At 35.8% G+C, this 23,396-nt stretch overlaps 2 protein-coding genes across 2 annotated transcripts; both read left to right on the top strand.

The window, feature by feature from the left end:
• The first annotated feature begins 5,613 nt into the window (after window positions 1-5,613).
• LOC131661001 (uncharacterized) lies at window positions 5,614-8,051 on the top strand. Its single transcript, XM_058930427.1, has 11 exons — window positions 5,614-5,751; window positions 5,832-6,099; window positions 6,189-6,279; window positions 6,363-6,477; window positions 6,574-6,659; window positions 6,739-6,895; window positions 7,001-7,149; window positions 7,263-7,383; window positions 7,465-7,635; window positions 7,737-7,811; window positions 7,887-8,051. Exons 1-11 carry the CDS (start codon window positions 5,614-5,616, stop codon window positions 8,049-8,051), a joined length of 1,536 nt encoding a protein of 511 aa, XP_058786410.1.
• A 3,736-nt stretch (window positions 8,052-11,787) lies between these two features.
• On the top strand, window positions 11,788-14,612 carry LOC131661081 (uncharacterized). The gene is made up of 4 exons (XM_058930532.1): window positions 11,788-12,580; window positions 12,730-12,948; window positions 13,040-13,882; window positions 14,035-14,612. Exons 1-4 carry the CDS (start codon window positions 11,788-11,790, stop codon window positions 14,610-14,612), a joined length of 2,433 nt encoding a protein of 810 aa, XP_058786515.1.
• Window positions 14,613-23,396: the final 8,784 nt, after the last annotated feature.

Genomic DNA, 23,396 nt, shown 5'->3' on the forward strand with positions numbered 1-23,396 from the left:
TCACACTTCTTCTTATTTGGATATGTTAACAACCCTGCTATGACTGGACCCTCACTAAGTGGTATAGTGTCATCAATACCATCAAAACCATCAGCTATGGCAGTCGTCCTTTCATCCTCGCTATCGTTCAACCCTTCAACAATCTCTTCATCACTATCCTCTAACTCAGACACAAAGTTTTGATTGCTCCCAGTTACACTTATGCACGCAGCGTGTTCAACACACAGTACCCCATCAACTTGCATCGCACAACAATATGCACCAAAATCATACGCATCATCATCACTCTTAATCTGAAAGTAGTTGCTATCAATGTCAGTGATTTTCGTCCACACTTTGTAAGAACCTTCTAAGTAACCCCACCCAGAAATTAGGTTTTGAATGCGCTCAAAGGTCCACAAATCTAATTGTTCCCCAGAAATCAAAGTTGATGAACCACCCCTGTAAATCGTTTCACCATGACTACGTTGAATGAACTCTCCACCGTGACAAATAACGGCGTTAAACCTTCCGGTTCTCTGCAGGTTGTTCACAACATTTAAAACAACAAAATAAACATGCATGTTAGAAACAAGTTGCAGATATGCTCTTTTAAACTAACCTGAGACGATTCCACCGTTGCTTCGCCGTTCCCAGCCTTCGCGTCATCTTCTCCGTTCGCCTTGTCCACACCCATGGCAATAGAAACGAAACCTAAGTTTTACGGGGGTGAAACTGAATGGTTTCTAAACATGTAAGAGGAATTATATTACACAATGGTATTTTATAAATTCAATTGCCACCTGGACCAGTTTGAATGATACACAGTCAGCAATAAATAATACACAGTCAGCAGGTCTTGGTAAAAGGGTGTGGTGAAAAGGGTTTACAGGTTTTACAAGGGTGCGTTACTAAAAAAATATCTTAAGGGGGGTGATACCAAATCTCGCCCTAATGGTAGGGGGGGATCGTACAATTAACCCTTATTATTTTATATCAAGGGTAGCGCTGGTGTTGCATACAATTGAAGCAGAATATTGTTGCAGATAATTGTTGTACATGTATAAATTATTCAGATGAAACACCATTTAAGAGATTATAGAATTAATCTTGGTCATACGCTTATAAAATGCGACAAAACTAATGCTATAAACCTCACCAAATTTAATACTTCACTTTCGAACAAAACACATTGAGGTTTGACACCATTTCATAAGAGATCATGTTAAAAAAACAATTGCATAATTGAGCATGTATCTTCATATAATTAACTCGCAAATATTTTTACCAAACCTCTTCTTAAAGAAAATATTTTTTTCTTAAGACCTGATTAATAAAGAATATAAAATCAATTATGCATGGATTAATATTTGCAAAATACATATTCTCTTTTTTCTTCTTTCCACTATCTATATTGTATACTTGATATCTTTATGTTTGTTTTCCGCCTTTCTGATAATATCGAAGGGGGAGAAACATATTAGTATTCTCTCTATATTTGTTAAGAGGGAGTTTAACTACACACACTTGTTTTTTTGGTTTTATCCATTTCCCTATAGATATATTGTCATCATTAAAAAGTGGAAGAATGTGTAGCTATGTGTTTGCAGGTTCAACAAACTGGAGTTGATGTTTTGATTAGGTATTGATCATGATGGTTTTGAATATGACTCCGATGTTCAATGGAATCTTGTTGCTTAGGTCATGTTGGCCCCTAGTGACATTTCTCTGGTTGTCTCTAATGATGATGTTCATCATGAAGTTATCTCAAGCTCCATCAGGGAGAATATTCAAGGTTTAAGTGAGGTGTTAAAGTCAAAGATAAAATAGCAAGAAATATGAAGCTTTAAATTTGTGAAAGAGAGGAAATGTGAAAGCCCGTTTGATTGATCTTGCGCTTAACATAATGTCTAAGTGATCAGAGTATTGTAAAAATGTTAGAGTAACTCATAAGTTACTAAGGCAACTCTCACTAAACATTTTGAGGGCCCTCTCATTTTGATAAATCACCAAAAAAATGTTTTACACAAGTAACTAGTCGGTTACTTGCTAAAATAATCCTTTAAGAGCAAAAATTTTACCAGATAATTGATTAACATTCTCATTATTAAGGAGAATCTCTTGATGTTCGAAGTAATGTCAGGACTAAAGGTTAATTTCAACAAAGCAAGATCGTTGGGATAAACATCAATGATAGATGGCTTGAAGAGGCATCAAAGATTCTAAACTGTCAAAAAGGCTCAATTCCCTTCAATTATTTAGGCCTTCCCATTTGTGATAACCCAAACAAAATTAATACATGGCAGCCTGTAATAGAGGCTGTGAGGTCCAGACTCTTGAGATGGAAAATCGCTATATTTCTTTCGATGGTCGTGTAGTCCTTATCAAATCAGTCCTCCATGCTCTGTCGGTCTACTTTCTCTCGTTCTTCAAAGCTCCGACAGGTCTCTGTTTGGTTTCTTGATGGCCTGTGGTTGCTGAAGTAGGGTGTCTGTATGTATATTTATCCTTATGGCATGTCTCATGCTATCTTACTTTCTTTTTATAAAGTTTCATTTGCTGTTTCAAAAAAAAAATTTGATTAACAATTAATCAATTAACTCTTTTGTAACTCCTTATAATATATTATTAGGGCTTATAATCGATTTGTAATGTCCCAATTTGAATTTTTTTCATATTTACACTACATAATTGATTATCCCTATTCCATAATCATTTTAAAAAGCCAACGGATAAATTTCTTTTTTAGCTAAATTTTTTTCTATACAAGAAGAGCGCCTCCTCACTTTTAATGATACTTGATTTAGAATTCTAAGTATTATTTTATCATTTTAATTTCTCTATTTTTTTCTGTTTCTTTTTTTAAAAAAATTTAAAGTTGTCTTAATGCCTTTGTGAGAGAAAATACATAATTTCTCAAATATTCAAAATCAGTCTCATTTACCCATCACTTTTTCATTTTTTTTTACTTGAGCGTTAGACCATTTACAATGGGGGTGTTGAAGAATTTTTTCAATAGTTGAATGTTTACAATGGTGTGTTGAATGACATGTTGAATATGATGTGGATTAATTGGTGTTGAATATATTCAACATGTTGAATGAGAAAGGAGTGAGGACCACATCAAATACTTTGCAAAATTTTATTAGTTGTTTTTATTATTTAGATTTTTATTTTATCATAATTATTTAGAACAATATTTTATAATAAATAAATTTATTTATTTATTTTTATTTTCACCAAAATTCATAATTTTTTTGGTCTATAAATAGAGACTTGGTTCATTTGATTTGGACACAAAAAAAAATCGACCTTTTTCTCTCTAGTTTTTTTGTTTAGCCTCCAATAAATTCTTGTTTGTAGTTGTAAACATCTTTTTAGTGAAATGATCCCAACAATAACCCTTTTAACATTCAAAATTCTATTTTAGTGTATTTTATTTAAAATTTTATAACTTTATTTGTTTTAATAATGATTATCCCTATATCTCATCTTTATTACTTGCAAGAAAAAAATTAATTAAAAATACACAATTAAAAAAATAAAATTCAAATAAGTTATTAAAATAGAAAAAAAATTAAAATAAATTTAATTATTTTAATTTAATTTCATTCTATAATTATTAATATATAATCACAAAAAACAAAATATAAAAGAAAGTAAGAATATGAAATAAAAGTGATGGGGTAAGGTGTTGAATTAAACAAAATCATTGTAGTGAGTTAAAGTTAAATGAGTGTTGAATTATTAGGTTGAAGAGAGAGAAGATGATGTGGAGTGTAAAAAGTGAAAAAGAAAAGTGTTGAATCCATAAACCATTGTTCATAACCTTAGAGTTCTAACTTTGCAGGTGAATTTCCTCTCGATTGTATCGAAAAACTCAAGATCACCACAAGAAACTCTATCTTCTTGTTTACTTGTCAATTCTGATTATATTTCGGAACAAATAGTTTTGTTCATATCACAATTTTGACAATTTAGATATGTAATAAAATAACTGAAATAAAATTGTGCAAGATTGACTATTCTAAATATGTTTATTAAAATAATGGAGAAATAAAATAGTGCAAGATATTTGATTAGTTGGAGCATGAAATAGGAGGTTGTGCCAAAAAATAGAGCAGTGTGCCAAGCATTATCTGTGTTAAAAATATCCCCATAAAGCTCAAACAAATAGAGATGAGAATGGAATATTCTTGGCTTGATTATTTTGATCTTGCAAATTTATTACTTACAAATTGTTTTGGTATCATGAGTAATTATATTAAGACAATTGGAAATATATAGGTTTGATTTTGTTTTAAATTATAACTTTTTAGAAAAAGAAAAATAGAATAATATAAATTATATTATTTTTATTCAATTCATTGATATATCTAACAAGTATAGAAAAAAAGTTTATTTATCATTTTTCTCATTATTTTTCTTCTCTTTTTATTATTTAATATTTTAATTTATAAATATCAATAAAAAGTTATAGTAAAAGTTATATTATTCTGTCCACTGCATAAACATGTTAAACAAAGTATATTGAAAAAATTATCTCTTTATCATTTTTCTTCATTATTATTTAGTATTTTGATTTATAAATATTATTATTTTATATATTAATAACTAATACTATATTAAAAATTATATTATTTTTTATGGTACATAAACACATTGAGCAAAATCGAGAAAAAAAATTTTCAGTGCCTTAACCATCAAACACAATACAATACAAAAAATTAATATTGTTATGTTCAATATTCTTTATTTTATAAATTAAACGCGCCCTAAAATTTTTAAATTACTTGTATAACATAGTAGAATGAGGGTCAGGTTGATGTGCATAAGGTATATATCCTTATGCACAGTGCATAAGTCTCGTACGAGTAATATTTAAATTGTTTCGAGTAACATTTTAGTTAGAAACGAGTAATAATATCATAATCCATGAATAATATAGGTATTATTTGTACACATCTATTAAATATGAGTAATTATTAATTATGAGTAATGAGTACACTATTCTGAGAAATATTTACACCATTCTGAGTAATATCGAATTTTAACTATTTTGAGTAATATATTCATTGTTCTGAGTAATATTTATACTATTTTGAGTAATCTGTATATTATTTTGAATAATAAATATAATACTTTGAGTAATATAAATAATATTTGAGTATTTATGCACCGTGCATAAGGATATACCTTATGCACATCAACACAACCCGTAGAATGATATACTTTCATTATGTTATAATTATCTATAATATAAGAAAGTTCTATCTTTTTGAACTTTCTATGTGGTGCTGCCAAGTGGCTTAGTCTGAGAGTAGAAATTGTTTCTTCTTGATGCACCATGTGTAATTTTGCTGATTTATGAAGGTATGTTGTTCCATATTCCACTATTGATGTCTCACATAATTGGCATTAAGTTAGGTTTGTCCATGCATCTTCTATGCTCCATTATTATGTGTTACAAGCAGAAGTTAATGAGGACTTTATATGCTTCTTTCCATTCAGCTTCAGCATCGGTTATGGTTATGTAATGCAGAGTGTAATGAAGAGTTTGTAACTCCTACATGGTTTTGTTATTTATAGTATTGGTTAGCTACGCTTTTCTGCAGTATCATACCAGTGTTCAATATGGCAAGACCATTAGCAAAAATATGTGACATCAATGACACCAAAGAACTTTGGAAAGTTTCTGTTCGTGTGCACCACAAATGGACAGTTGTTTCGAACAAGAGGGAGCATTTTGAGATGATTTTTGTTGATGTATCGGTAATGAAGTGATTTCTTTGGTTGTTTTTTCGTATATTGTTTTTGGTTTGTTGTATGTTTGATTTTAATTTGTTTCCCAGGGTGGTGACATACATGTTGTTGTTCCTGCACCGCATGTGTCTCTATTTTCTGAAAAAATGGTCTTGGATCATAGTTACACCGTTTCCAATTTTAAGGTTCAGGCTAATGTTGCGGCTTTCAGACCTTCGTCTCATAAGTTTATGTTGAAGTTTACTGCTGGCACTACGGTTACGGATGATAACAACGCGGAAATACCTCCAAAGCCGCTGGTGTTTACTAAATTTACTGATATAATAAACGGCAACTTTAACAAGGATGTGCTAATAGGTAGAATTTTTTATCTGTATTCTGTTTTACTGGATTTGTTTTTTATGTGTTGTTTCATTTTAAGGTTTTTTTGGATGTATGTGTTTTAGATGTCATTGGTATGGTGGAAAGTATTGGGTATTCACAGACCACATCAGGTGCCTGGAAGCAGCAGATTAACATGATGCTGCGTGACGGGGGGTTTGTATTTATATTTATTGTATAATTTATCGAACATATCTTATGTGACTATGTAGATGACATTGTTTGTATTATTTCTTCAGTGAGAATACTATCAATTGCACGCTTTGGGAATCCTATGCTGAACAATTCATGAAGTTCAAGCAGGAGCGCGGAGATGATTCTGGTCCTATTTTTGTCATGATCCAATATGCTAAAGTCAAGGAACAGGGTTAGTAATTGATCAAGTTTGGTGTTAGATATCCTTGTATTTTGATATAGAAAGTTATGTAACATTCTATTTGTATATGAAAGTTTCCACTGTCCGTGACAAACACGTTTAATGTTACCGTGCTTGGTCTGAATACTGATTTGCTGCCGATGAAAGAGTTTATAGAAAGGTATGCTCCCTGGATTTGCTCTTGTGTGGTTTTCATTTTTATGCAATGTGATTGTTACATTACTGTCTTCCTTTGACAGCTTTCCGAAGGATTCCATGATTACGTTGTCTGGCCAGAAGGGTTCCAATTCCCAGCTTTCGGCACAGAACTCTGAAAATCAACAGTTGACTCCTGTTCAAAAATTGCTTTCAAAGGCTGTTGTAATGCCTATTGGGGATATCATAAAACTTAGAACTGTATGTTTGGAAGTTGTTGGCCATTTATTCTGATTTAGTATATATTGCCATTTTTCCGTTGCATTTGACTGTGTATCGTATTATCTTTTGGTTCCATAATTGCAGATTACATTTTGTGCGACTGTTGGAGAAACTAAAATGCTGGTGGCCTCTCCGTATGGCTGGTATTATCGTGGTTGTCATGCTTGCTCATGTATTGCGCATGGTGACAGAGCTCCGTTTGAGTGTGAGGCTGGACATTTCACTGAGGCAGAGTTTTTTAGGTTGACATACTTGTCACATGTTTTATGTTATTTCATTTATATGTGTGATCGTCAAGGTACTGAACATGACCTTTTTGATTGCTCTATGTATACTGTGAATGTAGGTATAAGATTGAGATTGAAGTTACTCATGCCGGGAATAGCTGTAACTTTCTATTTTGGGACCGAGAGTGTGAGTTACTTTTGGGATTGTCTGCTTCTCAGCTGCGTCATACAATGATTAAGGTATTTCCATTTACATACTGTTGGAAAAACACAGACAATTATGCCAGAGTTAACTGATCTTTGCCTTGCAATCTGTTACAGGCTGGCATTAATGATCCCTTGGAATTCCCACTGACATTGGATCAGATGTTGGATTGCAAGATGGCTTTAAAATTTAAGTGGCAACCACGGTGGAAGAATGCCTCGGTCGTTATGCTATTGAAGAATGACCCTTTTGTGAAAGAGCTTGTTGATCAGTTTGACACAGATGAAGTATTTGAATTTAATCTTTACATGTGTTATGCAACTTAAAATCATTATAAACTGACTTTGCGCATATTATGATTTTGTAATATCTTTTGAATGATTTGTAGATGAAACAACCCGGTGTTGAAGCAATGACCACTGTTCGATCCGAACCTAATTTTGTCGTCGTAAGGACGTTTACTGTATTGAACTGTACTCCACTTTTAATGTACTGTTGAATATTAATATTGTGTGATGTTTGTTCACTTATGTAACAGGATCTTGATGTGAGTTCGACGCACAGCACAGATCCACTTACTCCTACTGGAAAAAGACACTTTCCAGGCGCATCAAGCGAGTCAACAACCTCGGATGCCATATGTGATGGAGAACTTTCATCAAACAAACTCAAGAAAATTATAAAAATAGAGAAGATAGATTAGTAGTTCCTGCATAATTTTATGTATGTTTTGGTGTGTTTTTGTTTTATGGTGTGGACATGTTTTATTTCTTTTCCACTTTATTTGTTTTTTGTTTGTATTGCCGCATAAACAAATCAGACTTGTAAGTCTGTTTCTTTTGGTTTGTTAACAACTATGTAATTTTATTTCTGTTATCTTAATATAAGACTTTTCTGGTTTTTCTTAATCATTTATTCAACTGCTATGATATACCTTGGCTTTTACATGCTATTGTAAAAACATATTGTCAAAACTAATAACAACCGCAATTTGCAATATTGGTTACGACAACACAGGTAAACGACACATTCAACCTTATTCAAAAGTTACTTACATGAAAATGAACTTGCAATTTTACTGAGAAGTCAACACAACTAACATGCACCGACCAAATGCTCCGTTGAATGTCATAAACGTATTAAAAAGTTCCTAACATGAAATGGAACTTGCAATTATGCTGAGAAATCAACACAGCTAACATGCACCGACCAAATGCTCCGTTGAATGTTATAAATAATAAAAATTAATATATCTGCGCATATGACATTGTATGTATTCTCTTAAATTTTTTGACATTTATCTGAGCACCTGTGGCAATTGGATTGAATGGGATCACCTACTGATTTAAATAAAGGTACACATGAGAGTTAGAAATATGTTAATGTCCATTCATGTTCTCATTAATAAGGACTGTTATAATAGGTAATATAAAGATTGTACATAACATTTTGAAATTATAATGACAAGACCTTCCATTTGCATTGTATAAAGTATATAGCAGATAATGCTTCACTTATTGCCTCATCCCAATCAACTTTCCAACATACCCCATTAATATTATATCTGTTTGTTTCATAACAGCTGTTATCACTTGAGTAATGTGAATCCATACAGTTTTATATTGTAGAATCCATACAGTTTAATATTGTAATTGGAATTGATCTATATAATTGGTCCACTCATATTCTTCTTAGAACTACTTACTGGCATCGTAGCTATCTTTAGGAAATATGCTAGAAACTAATGAACAAACCAGTCATACTAACTCTTCTATTGCTAGACAAAGTAGAAGACTTAGAATGAAGGAGAAGAGAGATGCACAATGCACTGAATCAGATCATTCTCAAAACTTGGTAGATAAAACTGATGTAAGTGATGCAAGGAAGAAAAGAAGGCTGATATTGCAAAATAAGAAATCATCATGTGGTCATCCCAGCAGTGCCCCATCCCCAAGTACAGTCTCCCTAGTTTCTATTCCAAATGTACAAGATAGAGCTCATTCAATTGATGCTCGCAAGAAAAGAAGGCTTATATTGGAGAATAGGAAGTTTTCTGTCATACAACCTGAAACACAATATTCCCAAGTGCCACTGTCTAACTCCGAGGATGATTGCAGCTCATCCAATACTTCAGACTCTAAGGATGATATGGAACAAGCACCCTTAGCAGATTCAAAATTACAAGGTAATGTTACAAAGAATAAATATTTCAACGGCATATCAAATATTTAGATCACAAATGACACTATATTAATTTCTAAATCTGCAGAATATTCTGATATAGGGGATCAAATATGGGAATGTACATATTGTCATGCACACATGTGGCTTCAAGAACGTGCCAGTAAAACCAAAAAGGGACATGTTCCAACATTCCATCGCTGTTGTCGCGGTGGTAAAATTGTTGTACCTTTACTTGAAGATCCACCCCGACTGTTGAGACATCTGCTGTTTAACAAAACATCTACCGAGAGCAAAAATTATCGAAATAATATTCGAACATACAACTCAATGTTTTCGTTTACTTCTCCTGGAATGAAATTTGACACCACATATTCAAAGAAAGGAGGACCACCAACTTTGAGACTGCACGGTCAAACCTGTCATCGAATAGGTACTCTACTACCAGAAACTGGAGACCGTCCGCAATATGCTCAGCTATATATTTATGAGACAGATAATGAAGTTACTAATAGAATGAAGTGTTTCAGGTATTTCTAATTTCCACAAATAGTTAATGTCTTCGTGATCGTTACCTATATTTATTTTTAACGTCGCATAAAATGCGCAGAGACAATACTGAAATTGACGAGAACACTGTTCATAATTTGAAGATCATGTTAGATGAGTTCAATATTCATGCTAAAGTTTTTAGAATGGCGAGGGATGTCCTGGACGATAATGCATTCTTAGACTTAAAACTGAGGGTTATATGTGATAGACCTGAGGATGGACGCGTGCATAACAGACCAACGGTTTCAGAAGTTGCTGCACTAATTGTGGGAGACATTGATTCTGCTTGTAATAGGGACATTATTATTCAAGCACGCAACGGTGGTCTGCAACGTATTGATGAGTTTCATCCAGCATATTTGGCATATCAATACCCTCTCATATTTGCGTATGGTGAAGATGGTTATAGGAAAAATATATTGCATAGATATCGCCACGAAACTGAGGTTACCCGACAAAATCGTCAGAGCATCAAGGACTGGCTTTCATACAGGTTACAAGACCGTAGCGAGGAGGCAAAAACTTTGCTACACTCACGCCGTCTGTTTCAACAGTTCTTGGTCGATGGTTATTGTATGATGGAATCTGAAAGGCTGAACTGGTTGCGAAATAATCAATCAAAATTAAGAGTGGGAAAATATAACAGGTTGACAGATGAATGCAATAACGATGATGGCAGACAACAACAAAAGCGGGGAAAGCGAGTTGTCTTGCCGTCATCTTTTGTTGGGGGAAAAAGATATATGGATCAACTGTATTTTGACGGAATGGCAATTTCAAGTAGATTGGGTTTTCCAGACCTATTCATTACATTTACTTGCAATCCAACATGGCCAGAAATTATCCGTGCCTTGTCCGAAACTGGGTTACAACCACACGATCGACCAGATATTATTACTAAAGTCTTCAAAATCAAATTTGACGAACTCATTGCAGATATAACAAAAAAGCATGTTCTAGAGAAAGTTTTAAGTATGCTTTTTTATGTTCTTTTAAGTAATTAACATCTTCTTCCTAAATTGAAATTACATATTAACTAACTGGTACATTTATAGTTATGTACATATTGAATTTCAGAAGAGGGGATTGCCACACGCACATATTTTGATTTTCTTACATCCTCAGAGCAAATACCCCACACCATCGGACATTGACAACATCATCTGTGCTGAAATACCAGACCCTGCTGTTCATCCGAGGTTGTATGCGTTGGTTAAATCTAACATGATGCACGGGCCATGTGGAGTGGCGCGCACGACATCAACCTGTATGAAAAATGGTAAATGCTCTAAATACTTTCCAAAGAAGTTTAACGAGGAAACTATTGTTGATGCAGAAGGTTATCCCCTCTATAGGAGAAGATCAAAAACCCACATTATTGAAAAAAATGGTACTCCCTCCGTCCCACAATGAGTGACCCAGCACACCATTTCACATAGATTAAGAAAAGTTGTTAAAAGTAGGAGAGATGATAGTATTTTTACTATAATACCCTTATTATGTATTGGGAATGATAAAACTTTTATTAATTAGAGGGTAAAATTGACAAAAGTGTATTGGAAATTGAAATGGCTCATTCATTTTGGGACATCATTTTATTCCAAATGGGTCACTCATTGTGGGACGGAGGGAGTATCACATTGGACAACCGTCATGTGGTACCTTATAACAAAAGATTTCTCCTCAAATATAACGCACATATAAACATGGAATGGTGTAACCAGAGCACTTCAATCAAATATCTTTTCAAATACATTAGCAAAGGCTATGACAGAATAACAACTTCGGTGTCAACCAAGAACAATGAACCAGTTGATGAAATAAAACAATACTTAGATTGCAGATATATCTCACCATGTGAAGCGTGCTGGAGAATTTACTCCTTTCACATTCATGGTAGAAGACCGGCAGTTGAACGTATGTTTTATCACCTGGTAGGCGAAAAGGCTTTTTACTACACTGATCACGATCGAATGGAAAATGTTTTGGAGAATGCAAGTGTTACTGATTCCATGTTTACTGGTTGGCTATCTGCAAACTCAAAGTATAATGAGGCACAGTCACTCACTTATGGTCAATTTGTATCTAAATTTGTTTACCACAAAAAAGAAAGGGAGTGGAGGCCCCGCAAAAAGGGATTCACCATTGGGAGATTGATATGGGTTCCACCAATAACAGGTGAACTTTTTTATCTGCGGATGATGTTGACGGTAGCCAAGGGACCAAAAAGTTATGAAGAAATTCGCAAGGTCGGTAATACCCAGTATGAAACATTTAGAGATGCATGCTTCGCCATGGGATTTCTGGAAGATGACAAAGAATATATTGGTGCTCTCAAAGAGGCCAGTGAATGGGGCTCTGGACATTTTGTCCGAAAACTATTTGTGGTGATGCTATTGTCAGGCGCTGTTAATCGCCCAGCACACGTTTGGAAGGAATCATGGCAGCTGTTATCTGATGGTGTCCTACATGCTCAAAGGCAATTGGCTTTAAATACAGGTTTTTAAGAGTTTAAATTTAAACAATATATACTAAATTATTGTTGCAGTTATATCATCTATCTCTATATATATATATATAATTACAACCAAATTGATCTCTTCTATTAGCCAATGCCTAAATTTCTTCTTTATAATGTTGAAAAACAGAATTGGTTCTCACAGAAGCCGAACTGCAACATTTGACCCTGATTGAAATAGAAAAGCTGCTTCAAGAAAATAAAAGGACACTAAAAGATTTCAAACCAATCCCTTATCCAGATGGATATGTTTTGCAACAATTAGGTAATAGACTGATATATGACGAACGCAATTATGACATTGCAAAAACAAAGACAGAATTCACAAATCTCTTTGGTGGACTTACAGGTAAACCATTGAAAATATTATTAACTAAATTTTATAATACTACTGTTTGTTTGGTTGATCTTTTAGAGATTTATAATAACTATATCGGTAGTTATGCTATTGAAGAAACCCAATTTTGTGAAAGACCTTACTGATCACCTTGACCTAGATGAACAAAGAGCTATGTATCAAAAAATTATGCGCGCAGTTGAGTCGCAGAATGGTGCAGTCTTCTTCCTACATGGTTACGGTGGGACCGGTAAGACATACATATGGAGAACACTGGCGGCATCATTAAGGTTGAAGCATGATATATGTCTGACAGTCGCAACCAGTGGTATAGCGTCATTATTGTTGCCAGGAGGTCGAACTGCACATTCAAAATTTAAGATACCAGTGCCAACGCTAGATAATTCTACTTGCAAAATTGAGTACAATGATGATGTGGGAGACCTTCTTAGACAAACTAAACTAATTATTTGGGATGAGGCTCCAATGGCACACAAGCATACTTTTGAAGCACTTGATAGAACGCTCAGAGACGTAATGTCTAAATACGGTAACTCAAAGGAGATGTTTGGTGGAAAAGTTGTTATTTTTGGAGGTGATTTCAGGCAGATTTTACCTATTGTCCCTCGAGGTAGCCGTTCGAATATTGTACATTCTGCCATAAATGCGTCTTACATATGGAATTCTGTTCAAGTGTTAACATTAACCAAAAACATGCGCCTGCAATCCGGTCCGACCCAAGATGATAAAAATGAAATGCGACAGTTTTCGGAATGGTTGTTAAGAATTGGCGAAGGAAAAGTATCTGAGCCCAATGACGGTGTGACAGATTTTGAAATTCCACCTGACCTATTGATAACACAATTTGAAGACCCGATCGTCGCCATTGTTGATGCTACATATCCTGACTTTATTCACAATTTTCATTCAATCCAATACCTTAAGGGTTGAGCAATTCTGGCTTCAACATTAGAAATTGTGGAACAAATAAACAGTCATATCCTTGACTTAATCCCAGGTCTACATCTCTCTCACTACCCTTTACAAAAATCAACTTTTCATATTAATTTCACTTAACTCATTATATTCTTCATACAGGAGACATGCGGGATTACTACAGCTCCAATACTGTTGATAAGTCCGAAATCAATGACGACACAGTGGTAAATATCCTAACTCCAGAATTTCTCAGTTCCCTACATACATTTGGTTTGCCTACTCATCATTTAAAGTTTAAGGTTGGAACACCAATTATGCTCATGAAGAATATTGATCAGTCAGAAGGACTATGTAATGGAACAAGGTTGATAGTAACAAAATTGGGGACACATGTTATTGAAGCTTCGATAATAGCTGGAAAGAACTGTGGCAATCAAGTTTACATCCCACGAATGGATATGTCACCTTCCCAATCACCATGGCCGTTCAAGCTCATCAGAAGACAGTTCCCCATTATAGTGTCATATGCCATGACAATTAACAAATCCCAAGGACAGTCTTTGGATACTGTTGGTCTATACCTACCAAGGGATGTTTTTACACATGGACAAATATATGTTGCACTATCAAGAGTGACAACAAAAAAAGGAATCAAGATATTAATACATGATCAACATACAAAAGTTAAAACAACAACTACAAATGTAGTTTACAAGGAGATCTTCGACAATATATAATTCCTGTATTTGTTGCTTTTATTATACTGATTCTTAAATTTCCATCCCTTTTAAGGTTTACTGACAGATAAACACTAAAAAACGTCAAAAGCAATTATAGTCATAGCTGCCAGTTACTGCAATATACTATCCTGGAAACCTATAAACGTAACATATTGCACAACGATATCGGACATCAACTCTAAATACAATACATTCACCGGCATCGATTTTATGACATCTACAAAACATATCCCACCCAGGACCTAACTCAGTATTGTAAGGATCATGAATGTTTGACTGTTTCATTGTTGTGGATATACCGCTGTCCCCACACAAAACAAGGGCTTCATACCCACAACTTCCCAAGATTCTTGCACTATTTAACCCCAACTTCTGCAATACAAACTGTTAAATCACACAATTACCTCATTAAACCTTAACCCAAAAAACTGAAAAGTATTAGAATAAGTTACTAAACTAATTTTCCCTCATTTAATGAAGACTGAGAAACTGTAACAACAAACGAATGAATGTTGTCATCAAATGTGTATCGGCTGTGAAAGTACGGTAAATCCACCCAATCTCCCACTTCTTTAAACCAGTTTATTCCAAAATTATTGTCCCCATAATAACCAAATTCAACAATAACGCCCGCAGGAAAAGCATAATATGCTTCTAACAAGCACCACCCACTTATTATCATCGGATGATCGCCAACTTTATTAAAGATCAACTCATGGTGGACACCTTGGTTGTTGAGCACTGTCAAAACTTTGTTTAATTCGTCATTGTAATTCAGTGTGAATTCTGGATCAATTTCAGGATACATCTTGAAATTTACAATACTTAATTTATGAGTGGAGATAATTTTAACATAATAAACAACATAAGACCAATGCTTAATTACTCAAGAAACTGCTGTACATACCTGTGAACATACTTTCGCAATTAAAAAACAGTCAATCTGTCTGGAATGAATGAGAGTTCCTGTTTTATCCATTTAGTAGAAACCAAAGACACAACTTGTGTTTGTATGATACTCAAAACACTGCAAACTATAGTTGTTTCAATCCGGTTTTTGGTCTTTTTATAGAACAACAAACATATATGGTATCAATATTGTAACATTCACATTTAATTTCGGTTATAAACATTCAATAAAAAATATCTTATAAAACACATCTATTAATATAATAACCACACATTAAACTTAATATTACATAAAACATATTATAGGACTTATCCAACAACTGACATCAAACATAAAGAAACGTGTTAAAATTACATCAACCTTCGAACAACATAAAACGAACACAACCCCACCACTAATACAAAACTATTGTCACACCATCATTACTAAAACTATCATTACATAACACACTCATATTTCAACTGCCATCTTGCTCTTTAATTTAACCACAATTATCCACACCGGGATCGGTTGACCACTGCCACAACTACCATTTGTGTCCCAGGTTGCACTGATGAACAAGGTTTGTCGCAGATTACAAATCTCAGCCGGTCACCATCTTGAATGCCTCCTTCCTTCACAAAATCGCACCAACCCTTCCAAAGATATCTCTCAACGCAATACTCCCTCTTGGAATAATGAAGCTCACACTTGAATACCCTTTTGAAGTCAGAATCACGAAACAAGACGCGCGTATAGCGCTTGTCCAAGTAGTTGCGGACAACTTCTTGAGGAAATTGCTGCAACAATAGCATATAATATATCATCTTTAACCATACAACTTAAATAGAAGTAGAGGAAATTCAAAAACAAGAGTGTTTGAAAAAACTTAACCCAAACATAACTAACTTAATATACTTACAAGCACATTTTCAGAAGCTACTTTGACAGAATCAATAACCTTACACCAGGAATAGTATTTGTATCCATCCTCTTCCTTCGTATCAATGGATTCAACCCTCCTGCTCCTCTTTTTTTTTGCAATCGTAACAGGAGAAGACCTCCTGTTAGCCACATCTCCACTCGCCAAACTGTTATCATGTTTCCCATCAGTGGATCTTTCAACGACAACCTCTTTCCCGGTTATTTGGCTCCATAAACGAGCACTTCTTCTACGACCACTGCCAGCCGTCCCATTCACCTCACTCCCAATGTTCAGCATTTCCCAACTTCTCTTCCATTCTTTCTGAATCCGCCTCTCCTCCAACACCCTCTTTATGAGAACTTCATTTTTCAGCATATCCCATGTTTCATCAAATTCCATCTTCGCTGCATTCCTGCTAAACAAAGACTATTCAGAATCAGTATATAATTTCGAATAAAACGTGAATCATCGATTGAACATGCAAATAGAAATAACAAAACGTGTATCAACATTAGCTGATTATCCCGTCTACATTACAAATCAAATTTACACGCAGGAAATCACCTTCCACCAGAAATCATTGAACTGTTCTCACCCATTTCACTCATTCCTCAACCAAACTTCTGAAAAACTAGGCGTAAAACCTTTGAGGGCATAAACCTTATATTAAAAACCGAAACAACGTAACGTATAGAAACCAACAAAATGTTTCCTACGTCATAAGAAGTAATATATTACTCTATTCATCACTAATGACACTAAAAGCCCATTACTAATCACACCTGACCATTCCTCTATTACAACCACCGAAATACTTAATGTGATAATTCTTTTCAATAGAAACTTAATTCCAAACGTTAAACGTTATGTTAAAACTAATAAACACACCCAATAAATAACTACAACAATATAAAAATCTTTAGAACATAAAAATAACTCTCAAACTACCAAATTATCTTTCCACTATTAGGTCAATAAAAATATCACAGATAAATGTAATAGTATTATTAGAACTTCTTTTTATATTACTCAAAAACAATAATCTATCGGAACTTCAGTAAATAATATAATTCATTCAAAACAAAAACACTACCATAAGGATAACACATGTATCTTATCATTTAATACATAAAAAAACTTCATTCACAATTGTTATATGATTGTTCCCGGGAAGATAGAAAAAAACAGAAACTTCCCCTGTATCACACCAAAAATGAACAACTATAAAACAAACCATACTGTTCAGGCCATACATATTGCCAAAAAACTAAACACAGTCAATATTACAAGTCCAAATCCAAAACACCCTACCCCTTGACCAACGTAACATATAGCCGTCTCGGAGGATTCTCTATGGTGAACCACAAGGTATCTCCAGTTCGGACATCCCTATTCTTCAAATACTCGTGCCATCCTCCAGCCATAAATTTTTCCCTCTTAAACGTATTTTCGTTTCGCATTGGCCAGCCAATCTCCACATAATAACTCCTCCGAGTATCTTCATCTATAAGCTCAATGCCTCTTTGATTCCACAGCAGATAGTGTTTTGAAACACAGGCAGGAAAAGACTGCAACAAAAACATATAATTGTAAAATCATTGACCGTATCGATTATATCATACCACATATAAACTCACAGTACTAAAGTATTACCTGCACATTACTCTGCATGCTCTGTCCGTCTATAACCTCAACCTTCCAACTGTGGTAAAAATCATATCCTTCATCCCCTAACTCATCACTCTCCGAATCAGAGCTACGGTCATCGACACAAGGATCCTTCAATAATTTGACAACTTTCATCTGATTTACACTATATTTTTCAAACAGACCTTCATACTCCTCATCTGAGCTAACATATCTGGAGTATCATCAAAAACATTAATGGCGGTCTTTCAAATAAACAAAATAAATGTCCTAAAACAGAATACTTACACAAATTTAGCCTTCCTCGATTTGGCCTTTAAACCCTCTCCGGCAACAGTCTCACCACTTCCCTGCCCGCCATCGGCTTCTAAACAACTACATATGAAAAACAATCACGATAACATAAATACAATATCAAAACATACAAAAACAAAGAAAATAGGAACCCTTTAAATTCAAAACTCACTAATTTAAAATGATTTACCAGTTGAAATCACCAGGTGCGGATGTATGGACGTCTGATTTGCCAACAACAACCTTCTTAAGTGAGCAACTGCATGCATACCAAACATTATTAGCAATGTGATTCAAGCAACTGGATAATCGGTAAATCTACAAAAACAACAAAACCACACAAATGGGTACCAAACAAAAACAATGCATGAACAACTACCAGATTCGAATACCTATTATAAAACACAATACCCAACACACAAATGGGTACCATAAAAAACAATGCATGAACAACTACCATATTCTAATACCGATTATATATTACAGACCTTCTAAAACTAACGGGAATAACAAAACCGAGAACCAAAACACACATGCAAGAAGAAAGACGAAGTGTCACTGTTAGAAATGGAAAAAACACCATAGAAGTACCTTTCATCTTCAACTTTGCGATCGGAACTCGCCATTGTTGTGCTCTGCGAAGTAGTAAGCAAAATGGTTCGAAAATGACAAACAACCTAGGAACCTTCTATTTCGGAAGTACTTCTAAAGTCTGTAAACAAAAGAGACAAAATGCAGTGTACCACTACTGACTCTTGGTATCCTATTATGTTTCCAAAAACTTTCTATAACTGTTGGGATTCATTAAATATATTATTAAACAATTATAACACACGTGATATATTTGTGATGCATGGACCCTTCATCATGTAGTACCTTATGCATTCCATTTTATTAAATACTATAAATACAACATATTTACATTTTTGCTACACAAATTAATATTTTACACAATAAATTATTATTACCAGGATTAAATACAATTAAAAAAAATGGAAGCTTAATAGGTATGCATAATCCAAATATATTCAAAGAAATATTTATCAAACCCTCAAAAATATTTACAAAAATTTAAGGTAGACAAATAACTATTAATTGACCCAAATGACACGGCACCAACACGTACCCGTGTGCATGCACGGGTATCGCACTAGTTTTATATTATCTTTGTATCTCAATTAAACTCATGCTAATAAACATTTAACTTTCAAAACCGGAAAAAATACCAATTAAAATTTATTAAATGGTGAATCTTAATCGGTACATAGAACTACTAATCGTTCCATCTCTCCCCAACCATCAAACTCAACCATGTAAAAATTAAAAACCATAAAAAATAATAATAACAATAAAATATAAAATTTATAGAAAATACATGAGAGAGAGATATTTTAAAGAATTAAATTTAAATTTATCATAAATTTTTAAATATAATTTGAAAATTTTGATTTTTATAATTAAAAAAATTTATTTTTATTATTTATTCTAAAAATAATCAAATGAATTTTAAAAAATTTAAATCAAAATTAATTATAAACATGTTACGAATATAATTGATTTATAACTATTTAAAAATGAAAATTTCTTTAGCCACCTCCCTATGGGGGTCACCTCCAGCGAAAAACCCAAATTACCCCTGCTTCGGAAATGAACTTCCGAAGCTTTGATTTTTTTAAAAAAAATTCCACAATTCGGAAGTGCATCTCCGAAAACACCTCATGGGGGGTGTGTTCGGAGATGAACTTCCGAAAACACCTCATGGGGGGTGTTTTCGGAGATGAACTTCCGAAAACACCTTTGTTCAGATTTTGAGGGGTTTCGGAAATGCACTTCCGAATTATGCAGAAACAGAGATTTTTTTTTATGTTTTTCTTAACAGTTTCGTATTTTTAATTAAAAGAAACCGGGAAATAAAATAAACGACATATAAAGGTGAAAATACTAATATGATAAAAAAAAGAAATATATACAAGTTCAACCAAATCCAAATAATAATAATAATAATGTGCTAAAGATACAATCCGAAAACAAAAAATAAATAAACCCGACCACTACTGGGTGTGCCTAATCCGCTCTCCCTGGGACCTCCTCTGCCGCCTGTATGTCGCCGCACGGCCCGCATCAGTGACGATTCGACTGCCTCTGGACCGCCCTACTGAACGACACCTCGATCCAACGCGTCCCGCCCAAGCATCTCTATCCGCTGGCAGATCGGCATGAGATCAATGGCGTGGTCATCCTCGGCCTGCTGGTTCTCTAGGATCTCCTCGTGTGCTGGCCTAGGAGCGCCGGGAACGTCGGGTCTCAGACGAGGATGTGACACCCGGTAGAACCATGTGACGTATCCCTCCTCACTGTGCCAGTACTGGGTGACCCGAGTGAGACGGTACTCCTGCGGTACCACATGATGCTGCCAGTCCTCCCATATCGCAGTGAGCTGCACTCGGGTCACTGTGTCGGGAGCAGCCTCAAAGGGTGACCTGGGTATCCGCTGCACGAATCCGAACTGACGCATGCACCGCTCAGGGAGATACCGGACCATGATGGTAGTCCCGCATGCCAGCCAGCCTGAATATAGAGCAATGCCATCAAAGGGGACAATCTGAGCGTAGTCGCTGAACGGCCTCCAGGTGACGTCGTCGTGCATCGTGCGGTCCAGGTATCCACGGTATGGTCCCATCGCATCGTTCCCCCTCTGGAGAACGTATCTGGCGGCCCTGGGCATGGCGTCCACGTACGCAGGATCGATGTGAAAGTCGTGGATGCGGGAGAAGTAGGAGATGATTCAGCTCTGAAACAGAAACACGATAATGTATTAAAAATAAATACGAAACATAAATAAATAAATAAATACGATAATGTATTAAAATAAAACGTACCGTAAGTAGTGTGCAGGATCCGACCAACTGCCTCGTCCTCCAGTTGGAGGCCTCATTCAGCTTCTGGTAGAGGTATGCCAGAGTAGCTGCCCCCCAGTTCCACTGGTGAACGGTATCCAGGTCCATGAAGTAGCGGAGGTAGGTCACGTCGACGTACCTTGCACTCTTGTCCACAAAGCATGCAGCGCCTACCACATGCATGTACCAACACCGGAGAGCGCAGCCGCGGTGATAGTGTGTGAATAGCTCGTCACCCGCCTCCTCAGCCTCGGCCGCCGCGTCCAGGTGGTGCTCAAAATAGCAGCTAAGTGTGGCGAACCGGACATGAGGCCCTGATGTCGTGACGCACTCAAAGTGAGCAACCTCGTGCTCCATGCCCAAATAGAGCGTCATCCACTCAATGGCCTCGACCCTCTGAATCCGGGAGTGGTGCAACAGCGGCCCCCTAATCGGCAGGTGGAGAAGACACTGCACGTCATGCAAGGTGATCGTCATCTCCCCAACTGGCAAGTGGAAAGAGGACGTCTCCTTGTGCCAGCGCTCCACAAATGCCCCCTGCATGCCGGTGCTGATGGTGGTGTACCCCGTCATGCAGAGCCCGCTAAGCCCTGAACCTCGCACATGGTCGTTAAACCACTCAGCTGCTGGTTTAAACAGACTGAAAATCTTTCGGGCGTGGTTCACCATTTTCAACGGCTCTCTCTCCTGTTACAAAAAAAAAACAAATAAGCGACATATATTAAATAAGCGACAAATAAACGGTTAAATTATAAAAAATGGTGACAAATAAACGGTTAAATTATAAAAAATACCTTTCCCTCCCAGATACGCCGAGCGACGTGATCGTGGTAGTGAATCAGCACGGAAGTGTCAAAGGGCCCTCCCGGATAGATGTCCTCCTGCTTATCCTCCTCCCCAGCTAGAGGGTCAACATCCGGTACCCCCTCCGGCTCGTGGTAGGGCACTGCCGCCACCTCCTCCTCATCCTCCTCCTCCTCCTCCTCCTCTCGCTGGCGGGAAGAAGATACCCGAGTCAGCCGACTCCTAGATCCTGAAGCAGATGTACCCTCTCCCTCGCCCACGGGAACTCGCACACGTCGTCCCCGGCCCTGCCCCCGTCCCTGTGTCGACGCCAGCTGCGCCGCCGCCCGCTCGCGTCTAGCCGACGCAGTCTGGGTCTCCCTACCCTGTCTGATGCGTGCTGGTTGGTTGCCTGACATGTTCCTGTAAACAATTGAAATCAATTAATATGCCACACAAAAGAAAAAACTAAAAAAATTGAACTTCTGATACAATTCGGAAGTTCTTTTCCGAAACTGGGATGGAGGTGTTTTCGGAAATGAACTTCTGAAACACCCCTGCGATGAAGTTTTCTGCAACTTCCATGGCAGACCCCAAAACCAGACTTAAAAACTACTTTTGCAATTTCTAAACACCCTAAATATCAGTACCAACCTACCCCAATGTGGTTTTTGCAATTTCTAAACACCCTAATAGAGATTTTAATAATAGATCTAAAAATAGAAAAAATTCAAAAACTTACCAATTGAAGAGATTAGGATGACCTAGGTTGAGTTTGGGAAGCTTTTGGAATGCACACTTGCTTTTGCACACTTGCTTTTGCAGAAATTTTTGAAGAGAGGAAGTTTGAAGAAGATTTAGGGTAAACTGAATGGGGGAGGGGGGCTGTTTTGCTTAATCTGCAAAACGCGCAATATTTCGGAAATGAACTTCCGAAATGTTGTTTTCGGAAGTGCATTTCCGAAATAAGACAATTTTTCAACAAAAAAAAGGCGCTTTCGGAGATGCATCTCCGAAAACACCTTTTTCTTGCATTTCGGAAATGCATTTCCGAAGTCAGGAGTAGTTTAGGTTTTTCACCAGAGGTGGACTAGAAGGTTGGGAGGTCTATAAAGAAATTTTCTTAAAAATAATGAAAAATAATTGGTTTTAGTATCCAAATATAGCATCATAGTCTCAGCTTCTTTGTAAAGGTCCATTTGTCATTTAGAAAATATAGTCATATCAATGTTGTTAGAAAAAAAATTGTGTGGACATGGTGTTGTTTAATGGTTTGAATATTTGTAAGTGTAGGAAATTGTTTTACACCAAATACACTCACATTGTAGTATTATCTCATATACGTA

Source organism: Vicia villosa, linkage group LG1 (assembly GCF_029867415.1).
Source record: "Vicia villosa cultivar HV-30 ecotype Madison, WI linkage group LG1, Vvil1.0, whole genome shotgun sequence".
NCBI classification, from domain to species: domain Eukaryota; kingdom Viridiplantae; phylum Streptophyta; class Magnoliopsida; order Fabales; family Fabaceae; genus Vicia; species Vicia villosa.